A 12,759-nucleotide genomic window follows, 5' to 3' on the forward strand; every position below is an offset into this window, starting at 1 on the left:
TATGGCCTAATACTTGTTCCCAGGATGACCTTCTTACCAGCCAATTGTCCAAGTATGGAAAAACCTGAATCCTATGCCTCCTCAGGATAGCCGCTACTACAGACATGCATTTGGTATTGACCCTCAGGCTGTGGAGAGACCGAACAATAGGAAGGCAAATTGGAAGTGATCCTGACCCAGTATAAGCCTCAGAAATCTCCTATGGATGGGGATCACTGAGATGTGAAAGTACACGTCCTTCAGATCAAGGGCAGCCTACCAGTCTCCTTTCTGGAGGAAAGGGATGATAGATGCCAAGGTGACCATTTGAAATTTTGTTTTCTTTACAAATGAGTTTAAGTTCCTTAAGTCTAGAATGGGGCATAGTCCCCCTTTGGACCTGAGAATAAAAAAATAGGGGGGAGTAAAATCCCTTCCCTCTGAAATCCCTTTGGCACAAGTTTGACTGCCCACAGCTGCAGAAGCAAGGACACTTCCTGCCTCAGCAGGTGCTCAAGAGAGGGGTCTCTGAAGAAGGATGAGGAAGGAGGGCGGGAGGAAGTGAGGGAAAGAAAGGGAATGACATAACCTCTTTGCACTAGGTCTAGAATCCACTCATTGGACGTAATCTGGAACCAAGCTTGGTAGAAAAGGGAAATCGACAACCAAAAGGGGCAACGGGACAGAGACAGTAATGCTGTCCTCAAACATACTCCATTACAGCCATTTTTCCTTCTCCTCCTCCTACCCCCATCAGGGTCGAACCCTTGTTGGAAGGGCCTTGGGGCTGGCTTGGGGGTGAGTGGCCTTCTCTGCGGTGCCCGAGTATGTATCCCCAAAGACTTTAGGGTAGCCCTAGAATCTTTGAGGTTATACAGCCTTGAGTCCGTCTGGTCCGAGAAGAGGCCAGACCCTTCGAATGGTAGGTCCTGCAGGGTAATCTGGACCTTGGAAGTGATATCAAGGCGCCCCTCCTAATCACTATACCCATGACTATGGTATGGGCCACTGTCCTACCCTCCTCTGCTAGAGCACCATACTCTTGATTCTTGGGGAGACAATCCTTAAATTTATCCATGGCCACCTACGTGTTGTAGGCGTACTTACTCAGCGTCGCTTGCTGATTCGTGATGCAGAGTTGCAGGTCCTCCGTGGCAAAGGCCTGTCTCCCCAGAAAATCAAGTTTTTTGGGCTCCTTAAGACTTTGGCGCGGGCCCCACAGGTCCTTGGTGCTCTTTCTGACCTGCAGCCTGCACCACCAATGAGCCCGGAGGAGGGTGCATGAAGAGGTGCTCGTGCCCCACTTGGGGCACAAAGTAGTGCGCCTCAACCCCTTTTTATGTGGGGGGAATAAAGGCAGGGATCTGCCATAAAGTTCTGGATATCTAGTCCACCATTTTATTGATCGATAGTGCCACTATACCCGAGGTGTTTGCCATAAGGATGTCCACCATTGGATCAGACTCCTCCTAAACCTCCTGCCTGCACCCCAAATTGGCTACCAGCCTTCTAAGAAAGTCTTGGTGGGCCCTGGCATAGATGGAAATGGCAGGGCACAGTTTGCCAAGGCCTTGTCAGGTGAGGCGTACGATGACTCCTTGACCCCCAGCTGCTCCTCTGTCAATTCTGCCAGCTGTCCATGAACTACAGCAGAAGGGGTATCCTTACCTGCCACTCACCTTGTTGCCAAAAGCATAGGGCCCTTCCCTTCTATAGGAAGTCTCACCACATCCTTACTTCAGGACTAGGCCAATTCCGAAGTGGGGACTCTAGGGAAAGGAGTAGCTGAGGGGGCACTTCTCGGGTGTGATGTTACCAACAGCCATCTGGACAGTGGTGGGCCCTGGACCTGGTGGCAGGCCTAAGGCGTCCACTATGGTTGCGGCTGTCACTGGGGTGGCCAAATCTGGCTCACTGATGGGCTTCGGCGACGAGGCCTATGTCCGCAGTGGGAGCGATGCTGAGATCTGGACCAATATGAAGACGTCTTAGAATGCACCAGCTATGTTTCCGATTCCAAAGAATAATTGGATGCCGACTATGGTGGTGCTAGGGATCTATGTGATTGTCAGTGCATGGCCGTGGGTTTCTGCCTGTGCACCTGGCCCAGTGTTGGCAGAGGTATTATCTGTGTCATGGTGACCATGGGAGGTAACTGGTTGGGTGACACTAACTGATACGGTGCTGTTGGGACACCATATAGCGATAGTGGGGGCCGGACTGGAAACTTCCTTGTGCCGTCAGAGGCAGCTAAGTGTTGCGGTGCCAGAGTTCCCGGTGCCGCTGGCGTAGGCATAGGTGCCAGCAGTGGTCCCCACGAATGTCCTGGTGCTGGCAACTTCACCAGTGCTGGCTCTGATGGTGTTGGGCCCAAGTGGGTGCTTGGTACCGGTTGGGGCACCTCAGCCTGTGCTGGGGTAAGTGCCCAAGGCTCAGGATGTGCCTGCCAACACGGTGCCAAGGTCTTGAGGTGCGGGGACGAGATCAACTCAATATGCTCCTGTGCCACGTCAAATGTCTCTGGAGTTTTCAGTTGCCAGAGTTTCCTTCAATTACCAGCTCTGGTACTGGATTCTCCCTCTGCATTGAGCTCTGCTGGGCACCTTGCTGGTCCTGGGGCCTCACGGTGCACTTTCAAACTCAAGCACTCTCCTTAGGGCACACTTTGTGGCTGCGCCTCTCTGGAGATCTCTCTCTGTGGTCTCACTCTCTTCTTAGTGCGAGGAACTGTGAGCACTGCCAAGGACTTTGAAAAGGTAGTGCCTACCTGGTCGGTGCCATGAGGTCTCCCACACCAAGTCTGGTGCACTTCTCACTGACAGTGCCCAGTCCTGTGCTGGTGGCTGCAAAGCAGACTCAATGAGGATGAGTTTGAGCTTAGAATCTTAGAAAGCTCTTTCATGCTTTGTTCTTGGCTTGAAACTCTTACAAATGTGGCAACTGTCTGTACAATGGCCCTTTCACATACTTTAGGCAAGAGTCATGCAGGTTGCTGCAGGGCATGGGCTTCAAGCACTTTGCACCTGGCTTGAACCCCCGTGGCCCGAGCATCCCCTCCCTAGCTGGGAAGAGGCTAAAGGGGGTGAAAACTCCCTTCTCTTATCTAGACTACTGACACTATCTAAACTAATTACTAAATAATTTGGAAGAACACCTGTGTAAATGCACTAAGGGTAGGGACTAAATGTAGTCAGCACTCCAGCTACCGTCACAAGCTGAAAGAAGGAACTGAGGAGGTGGAGGTCCAGCAGAGGTCTGTATGTGCTGACATAGCAGTGCCACTCCAGGGGGCTTGTTGGTTGGCTCAACCGGTACTGCTAATGGAAAAAAAGCTTTGGAATCCATTAGAGATGTTAAGGGCTAGTCAGATAACGGCAGCAAGTGGGGGTGAAGATAGGGGTACTTCAAAGCAGCAGCACCGCACAGATGATCCCAGGTTCCTTGCCATGCTGCCCCTTTAAATGCCATCCAATAGACTAATTGAGTAGTTGATGCAAAAATGCATCAACTATTTGATTAGTTAGTTAAGTGATACTTAGCATGCTTAGAATTCATGCACGTGGCAAGCATTCAAAGAAGCAGTGTAGGTCTCATTTTATGTATTCTGAAAACTGAATCAGACATTCTTTAAGAAAAAGACATACCTATAAACCTAACTCTTACAGATAATGGCTTAAAAGTTTGGTTATTTCTTAGACACCTAGCAGGAAATTTAAACATACAGTTCTCATCTGAAAACAAAAGTAAAAATATATTAAGCACTGCAACACCTAACCCTTTGATTTGTGCCTACACTGAAACACCTGCCAAAGATATTTTTAGTATTGTTGCAGAGCTCTGAACTTGTGCAAACTTTCACTACTAGGGGATTTCTTTATATTAACAGTTAATATTTCGCCAATTCAGTTTACTTTAAATCAGAGCTACTCAACTTTGGAAGCCCCAGAGGCCACAATGATACCTACAGCACATGCCGAGGGCTGCAACTTAAGTGTGGTTGCATATACATGCAAATATATATTCAAATATATGCAAATAGCAAAAAACGCTTCCGAACCCCCAACACCTCACTGATGTGGCCCCCAACGGAGACACCTCAGTCTTCTAGCACTGAAGCCCCACAGGATGAGGAAAAGGGACAGGGAGGACTGAGGTTCAGGGCTTCCCATGGGCCAGATTTACTTTTCTGGGGTTCCGGAGTTAAGTGGGTTTTGTGGACCTCTTAAGGCTCTGGATGGGGACAAAAATGAGGGGTTCAGTGTGCTGGATAAGTCTGCCAGAGAGGGGGCTAGGGATGGGGGTGCAGGATCTGGGTGGGAGGTGGAGTGAAGAAGGAAGTGAGGGGGTGAAGTCTGGGTGGGAGATGGGGTGCAGAAGCAGGCTGGAAATAGGGTATCTGATCAGGAGAGAGGCCGTAGGACCAAAGGAGGGTGCAGATTGTGGTCAGGAGTGAGGGAGGGTGTAGAAGCAAAGTGGGGGTGCAGGGTATCAACATGGGGACAGGAGATGAGTGAGGGGAAATTGGAGCATGGGGGTCTGAGCTAAGGATGTTAAATATTGGTTAATTTTCTAGTCGAGTAGTCGATGGGGTAATCAAATAGTCGATGGTCTAGTCGATAGGAACTTCTGCATTCCTCCTTTGAAATGTAAAAGAGCTCCTGCTGGGCCACTTGTACATTTCAAAGGAGGAATGCGGAACTCCATGTGCATCCCAGGGCCAGTGGGAAGTCCTGCTGACTCTGGGTGGCATGCAGGCGAGCCAGCTTTGAAATGCACAAGAAAAAGTGGGATCAAAGCAAAAGTGCCCACATGGAACCCTGGGCCAGCACAGGACTCAGAGTCCCCCGCTGACCATGCTGCACTGCCACTTTGAAATGCCATGCGGAGCCTGGGATCAGCTGGGGAGCCAAAATACTTCAAACTATGAGGTTCTGGCCATTGACTAAGGTAGAAAAACTTCATACTGTTAACAAAACCAGGTCAATTTCAAATGAGAATGAGTTAAATGAAGCATGAATTTAGAATAGATAAAACACAGAGGAAGAAGCCAGTTGCAAGTCACCCAGCTTCACTAACCACAGAACTGGATGGTTCCGTTCTGGTGGCAGCTGGACAAGAGTAGCTCTTTATTAACTATTTCTATTAATTATATTTGGTTTTGAGGCTGGGAAGAAGGGAAAGGAGGGCTTTTTTCCAATTCTACTTTGATCACAGCTAGAAAACACTCTTACTTGTACCACTGTTGGGTTGTCTCCAGATCCAATTAGATAACGTGGATTACTCCAAATAAGCTCTGAAAATGTTGCTTCATCTCCTTTCTCTACAGCCTTCCGAAGTTTGGCAGTAAGGTCCTGAGTACGAGGACTTTTATAACTGTTGGCTCTTTCTTTATTAGCTGCTTCTGTCTCAGGGGAGCATAAGCCTTCTAAAAAAGCAAAAGTTTACATTATTCTTGATGCATTTTTTCCAATATATGTTATTTTCATATCTTGTCACTGAAATATGATTTTCATCTCGAGTCTTTATAATAAAACCATAAATGTTTAATACTAGTGGTTTGTAGTTGGAAAACTCTAAATTCCTTTCGCTGTAAGGTAGTATACGCATGGAATTTTAAGGTTTTGATTTTAACTGGTGAAACTGATCCTTGTCAGTCTTTTCACACAAAAAGATATACACAATTTTGCAAAAATCAAAAATTTACAGAGAAAGCTAAAAATGTATGTTGAACTTGTAAGCTATTTGTTCTTTTGATTTCAATTCTATCAATTAAGATTATGATAAGATTACATTTAATGATTTTATTTCTGAACCTGTTAGGAATCTGCAAAAGTGACAGAGTCCTGTGGCACCTTACAGACTAACAGATATATTGGAGCATAAGCTTTCATGGGCAAAGATCTAGTCACTTTTGCAGATTCAGACTAACATGGCTACCCCTCTGTTAGGAATCTGTTTGTCAACTCAGTTAAGTTTGAATGTACAATTTCTGTGATTTTTAAAATATCTTCCAAATTAAAGAAAAGTTACAGTGCATTCTACATTTGTGAAGGGCTCATCTGCTACCTTCAGATTAACTAGCAATTTCAAAATTCTCCTCCCAAAAAGTTCTGATACAAAGATGCATGCGTTTAATCTACACAGAGATGTATGCTTTTACTCACCTCTGTTAAGTAATGGTCCCGTTTTCACTGGAGATAAAGATAAGGAAGTCTTGCTAGGAGATGGAAAGTAATCACATATTCCTTTTGCAAATTTTTCAGCATCTTCTCTGTTGGAGAAAGCTTTAAATCGGGAGCCCTTAATCATCTTAACAGCTTGTAGAGCTTCCTTTTTGTCCTCATAAACATGCACTTTCTCTGGAATAGAAAGATTAGAGCCAGAAATTAAGTTCTCTTCGTAACATCAAGGTCAAATTTAATCATGGAATGAGATTACAAAAGTTGTCAAACTGGCCTTAAAGCTTAAACCTACCAAAAATGGTCTTCTCGATGCAGTCTGTAATAAAGAACATCCCTACTAATGTCTCAAGTGACCTTTATAAATTTTACCTCTAACAAACTAGGTAGGCAGAATTTCATCAATTCTAATCAGTGTTGGTTTGGCTGGAGCATATCTGGCATCACTACAATGCTTTCAGGAACTTTTGCTAGAGGGAGAAACACAACCCCAAGAGCATCAATCTGTAATTTTTTTAAGATGACTTATCGCCACAGTAATTAATTAGTCTCATATAGGAAGATATACTATGAAAGTGACTTACTGTCATAATTCTTAAATTTCTCACCAGAGAACCTGCCACTGTGTCTAAAGCTTTTTATTAAGTAAAAAGTATTCTATTCTGTTGGACATTAGATTTACTTTAAAGAGCATGGCATTCTTGGAAAAGAATAAATTATCATTGCTTCAGAGTGCAAGAGCCCCTATCTTCTATCAGAAGATATTCCGAATTGCTATTATGGATGTAAAATCCCAATTAATTGGTTAACCAGTTAAATGTGATATTTAACCAGTTAACTGATTAAAGGAAGATGGGCAGGGGCACTACTATAGCCCTGCTGTGCTAGAGTGCTACCTACCCACCATGCCCTGGTTGGGAGCAGCCCCTGTCCACAATGGCTTCACAGAGCTGGAACAGCTCCCTGCCAGTAGCGGCACGGAGCTGCCCCAGCCCCCCCCAGGTTAATCTTTAACATTACCATTAAGGGTGATGTTTATAGGCTAACCTTTCACATCTCTAACTGCTACCTTGACAACTTGGAACTGATTAGGTAATATCTTATTGTAGGGTGTATCAAATGCATAAATAAGAAAGACTATTATGACTGAAGCAAAATACAGGACTATGTAGCACTTTAAAGACTAACAAGATGGCTTATTAGATGATGAGCTTTCGTGGGCCAGACCCACTTCCTCAGATCAAGACACGAAAGCTCATCATCTAAAAAACCATCTTGTTAGTCTTTAAAGTGCTACATAGTCCTGTATTTTGCTTCAGCTACACCAGACTAACACGGCTACATTTCTATTATTATTATGATTGAGGCCTTGGAACATCATGTAGCTATGAGATGTGAAGGAATATATAGAACTTTATAATACAAAGTACTGATGACATCAGTTCAAACCTATGTAAATAAGTTTTGATTACTTTCTTATTGCTTTTTTAACATTCTTATTGAGAAGTGGTGTAAAAGCAAGAAAAGATGAGGTGAGAAAGCATTTTTCTTTCTTCTGAATAATATCTAGTAGAGACCCTCATTCAGTGCAGGCTCTTATGGTAGGTCAAATGGATTATTTATAACCATTATTCTAAACACTGAAATTGATGTATACTATTTATTTCCTATCACTTTCTAAACATAACCTTAAAACAAGCAAAATATGTAAAACCTCCACAATGACAAACTGCCATTAAAAATATCAGAAATTCATACATAATATAATTAAAAACAGACTAGAATTCATAAGCAGTGCCCAGTGTAACACATAAAAATCTCCCAATGACTGATATTAGAGGGACAGCCGAATTACTTTAACTTTAAAAACGAGAATTCCTGCAACACCTTAGAGACTAACATGTATATCTGTATTTAGTATCATGAACTTTCATGGGCGAAACACTCTCCACTCTGCTCAGCTGAGGAAGTGGGTTTTGCCAATGCTTGTTGTTTTCCTTTTTTAAAAGATCAAAAATATCAGCATTGTCTGTAAAACTAAAATTAATTCCATTCAAGTCAGTGAAATTTAATATTTACCCATTTACAGACATGAATTTTCTTAAATAAAGGAAGAAATCAAGATTTATAGAAGGCACTGTTTATAAATTCTTAATACCAAAAATGAGAATCAGTGAATACATCTAATTTAAAACAATATGTGAAGACTTTGAGATAATTTTTTCACAGACTAGAAGAAGCAACAAAATAATGTACAGTATATGTTTGTTTGGGGCAAAATAATGAGTTAATGTTTTGAAGTACTATATACATGTACAATGTTATATAACTTAAGTAATTCAGAATTAATATACTAAACTCCAAAACTACTCAAAGTTTTGAAGATAAATGATGTTATCTTCATAAAGTTTCAATGTACATTAAATCTTTCATAAAAGACATTTTTACACACATTCCATCACATGGATACTGCCCTTGGCATTAAAACAAAATGCTGTCTCTCTATAGGCAGGGCTCGCCAGCTGCGCGGTTCTGCGCTCTGCGTATGCGCAGATCATTCTGCGCATGCACAGATCACTCTGCTCCGGCTCTTCTGGGGTGTAATCTACTCACATGTGTGAGTAGATTACATTGTTTGTCGAGTCCTGTCTATGGGTATGTCTACACTACAGGATAAGGTTGAATTAAGATATGCAATTTCAGCTACGTTAATTACATAGCTAAACTGAAAGTACCTTAACTCAACTTTTGGTGCTGTCCACACAGCAGGAAGCCAAAGGGAAAACACTCTCCCTTCGACTTCTCTTACTCCTTGTGGAAGCAGGACTACTGGCATCAACCGGAGTGCCTCTCAGTTTGAATTAGCATGTCTTAACTAGACCCACTAATTCGAACTTCGGAAGACCAACAGCAGCAGCTTAGATCTTCTTTGTAGTGTAGACATACCCTACATTTTATCTGAGAGAGAAAGAGAAAACTGTTACCAAATAGTAAAAGATATTCCAATAGTAACAATGGTTGATATTACAGGAAAACAAGATTTGCTCTAAACTCAAATTAACCACATTATTCTAGATCAACAGTATTCAAACCTTATAATACTGTAAAAGCATTTGGCAACATTGTCTCAGAAACTTACCTCCCTAAATTTAATTAAATACCACTAAATTTTCAGTGTTTCGTTTTGAAGACCATGAAGAAGTGCTCCATGTATCACAGTTTGATAATCAGTGCTCTAGATCAGAAAGTCCCAACTTTGTTACATCCCCATTTGGAAACTCATGTCCCTTGTGTTTACCCCTTTCCTCTCCTCCCAAGCTTGACCTGTTCTCACACTGTCCAGCCAGTTTCCTTCTTTTATAGCCCAGACAGCCCCTCTCCCCTCATAGCCAGGCTGAAGCCTGGTCCACACTAGGAGTACAGGTCAAATTTAGCTGCAGAAGGTTGATTTTCTAAACACTACCAAATCCATTCTGTTGACTTTAAGGGCTGCTGAAGTCTATTTTGGTACTCCCGCTTTTCATGAGGAGTAACACAAGTTTTGACCTTGAATGGTTGAATTCACAGTAGTGTACACCCAACACTGAAAAAGTTGAGGTTCTTGGTAGGGATGTGAACATGTAATTGACTACATGAATAATTGATAAGCCTAGGCTTATCAGACTCCCCATCTTCCCTGCACTCCCTCTATCAGCAACGCAGAGTGATGGGGGCAGGAAGGCATTGGTACATGTATAGTACATGTGGGAAATTGGCTTTCAAGCTAGCTTCCTGCACGTTAACAGCTGCTTGCCCCTTCTCCAGTGCTGCTGCCTCTTTAGCATGAACAGGGTGGCAGGAGGGAGGTAGTCTGCACAGGGAGCTGATTTTTAAACAAGCTTCCCTCATGGACTGGTTCCCCATCAGCCATCCTGCGCTACTGCTTTTGACACAAAGGGAGCAGGCCAGAAGCACATTTTAGTAACCATATATCCACTAAGAATTGTTGTGCCTACTCAATCACTAAAATGATTTCTAACATCCCTAGTAGGCTGGGTCACCAAGGATAACTATTGGCATTTCGACCTCTCTGATTTTCTGGTCTCTCCACACCGGGCCAGTAATAGGTAGTTGGGGACAAGCTTGTTCTCCAACCGCCTCTGCCTAACCTGGAGGAGCAGCTCCTATCTGTGGAAGGCACTGCCTTCAGCTCTTCAAAAGGGAAGAAAGATGCAAGAGTGTTCTACTTCATCTCAGATCCTCATGCCCACTGATAAGCTTGTACTGCCACCTCTCCCATGATTTGAAAACCCATGCCCTACACAAGCCTTGTCAAAAGGATGATAAAAACAAAGAGGCAATAGTATTTTGCACCCTCACACTGTCTTTAAATCTTTCATGCTTGACAAGTCCCTTCCAGGTGGGCAGGATTATCATGTCTGTAATCCTAGTTTGTTTGGGTTTTCTTAAGTGCTATTAAGGTCATTTTAATAATTTCAAAATAGTATTTCAATAATCATTTGCAACTGTAAGCTTCTCGTTTATCAAAGCACGCTCAACCCACACCAAAATAGATGGCTACTGCCAGGTTACTGGCTTGCTGTGATTAATTTGGATACTTGTACCTATTGAAAAGCAAAAATGAATATCATGAACATTGACAACAGATTAAAAGAAGGCAATGTAAGTTACATTATAACTCTGCTGGCCCAATAACTTCCTCAGTTGAACTAACAGTTTAATCCTGGGGGAATTCTGTGATACTGCACAGGCACAGAATTCATGCCATCTGCAGATTTCTTTACTTTCCTGTTAGGGTTGCCAGGTGTCCAGTATTAAACCAGACAGTCCGGTATTTTTGCCTCCTGTCAGGTAAAAAAATTCAGAAACTACCAGGTACCTAAAATGTCTGGTATTTTCTGATTTTTTTCCTGGCTTACCGGGTTCCACGGGGAAGCTGTCCAGCCCGGTGCAGGGAGGCAAGATGGCGGGCAGCCATTGGCAGCCTGTAAGGGCCAATAAGCCTCCAAAGCGTTTCTTAAAAGGGCTACACTGCTGTTATTTTAATTTTTAAATTAATTTCTTTTTTTGCTCAACAACTTTGGTCCACCCCCCCCCCCCCCAAATATTTCCCCAGTGTTTTTTTTTTTTTTTTTTCAGGAGAAGTGAGGGTGGGAGTCGGTATTTTTGGTTAAACCATCTGGCAACCCTATTCCCTGTGCAAAAATGACTTCTGAAGAGAAGCAGCACCCTCCCCAACGGTCAGCAGAGATTTTACAGGGGGACCAGCTGGGTATGCAGTAGTAGACACCAATTACCGAAATCCCCTCCTGGTTTCCTAGTGGACATAGCCAAATGAGAGACACTGTTCCTCTGGCTTGCTATTGCAGGATGCCCAGCATAAGGAGATTGATTTCAGGATGTTTAGAGATAGGAAAGAGCTTCCCTGATTTTCTATCAGGCAGAATATAATGTAGCCATTGTTGTTGGTGAACTATTCCCATTCTTGGGAAATTCCCCCAAGGGCATAAAATAGGTGAAAAAAAACCTTACTCCTGGAAGAATTCTGTGCCACTGCACAATGCAGAATGCTGCAGAAGTTAACATTGGTTGCAGATTTTCTTTTCCCTCATGGAAACGGGCAGTGGTGCTGCTGGACCCAGAAGAGTCAAGCTTGCATATAGGCAATGCTACCAGAGAGGGGGAGGAAGCTAGCAAGTTCCCAGAAGCTGGCAAGTTGCCCTGAGGGAGGGAGATGGCCGTCTGCAGGAAATTACACAGGTTTAGGATTGAGGATGAGGCTGTTTCTCCCTCTGTATTCCTAGGCACTATGAGATAGGAGGGCAAACGTGTAAGCAAGTGTAGGCCCTGCAGCTGGGCTCCAGGGGTCAGAGTATAAAAATATTGGCTGAAGGGGTGGAGGAGGAATGGTTGAGAAACAGGAACTGGGTTGTCATAGTGGTTTAACTTTCTACTCCCGGGGGGAATTTGTGTGTGCATCTGTATTGTTAAAGACGTTCTTGCTGACAGGTATTATTTTAAAATAAATCACCAAAATAACTGAAGCTAGCACGATTATGTAGTATTATTTTGACAAATAAAATTTGCAGAATTTTACAATATTGTGTGTGTGTGTGTGTGTGTGTGTGTGTTTAATTCCATGTGAGTAAAATGTTTTAAGGATTCTCAACATACATTTCCTCAGCAGTGTAAAAGATCATTACTGTAAATGACAGTATGGTCTTACAAACGCTACGGTGCTTTATGATTAGAACTGATTTAAATGTAGGCACTGAAAAATTTTCCTACCAAAATGTGTTCCATGAATTCAACTGTTTACTACCTAGATTTTGGATGATGCCTAGTAGTACAATTTAAATGATGAGTTTGATTCCCCAGCACTGACTTGTGTTTCAGTTGCATATGATGTAATACTGAACATATATATGGCTTGCATACATTTGATGACTAATTAGAAATAAAAGGTTAAAATTAGATTCATCACTAGTAGATAAAAGAGATTTAGAGAATTCCGTCAGTGCTCCCCACTATCATTCTCCAACCAATGTACTGTAGTTTACATAAATTACCAAAATAACTGAAACTGTGGAGTGATTAAGTT

The 12,759-nt window shown here is 43.0% G+C and overlaps 1 protein-coding gene across 3 annotated transcripts in view; it reads right to left on the minus strand.

Annotated features, from left to right (window-relative positions):
- The window catches only part of ANKLE2 (ankyrin repeat and LEM domain containing 2), a 64,030-nt gene that overhangs the window by 41,502 nt on the left and 9,769 nt on the right, over positions 1 to 12,759 (minus strand). For all 3 annotated transcript variants that reach the window (XM_075898360.2, XM_089775272.1, XM_075898359.2), the window contains exons 3-4: positions 6,144 to 6,338; positions 5,211 to 5,404 (exon numbers count right to left, since the gene is read on the minus strand). In XM_075898360.2, coding sequence (XP_075754475.2) covers positions 5,211 to 5,404; positions 6,144 to 6,338 — 389 coding nt within the window. The remainder of the gene's footprint in view (positions 1 to 5,210; positions 5,405 to 6,143; positions 6,339 to 12,759) is intronic.

The sequence above is a fragment of the Pelodiscus sinensis genome, chromosome Z (assembly GCF_052426305.1).
Source record: "Pelodiscus sinensis isolate ZL-2025 chromosome Z, ASM5242630v1, whole genome shotgun sequence".
Classification (NCBI taxonomy): Eukaryota; Metazoa; Chordata; order Testudines; family Trionychidae; genus Pelodiscus; species Pelodiscus sinensis.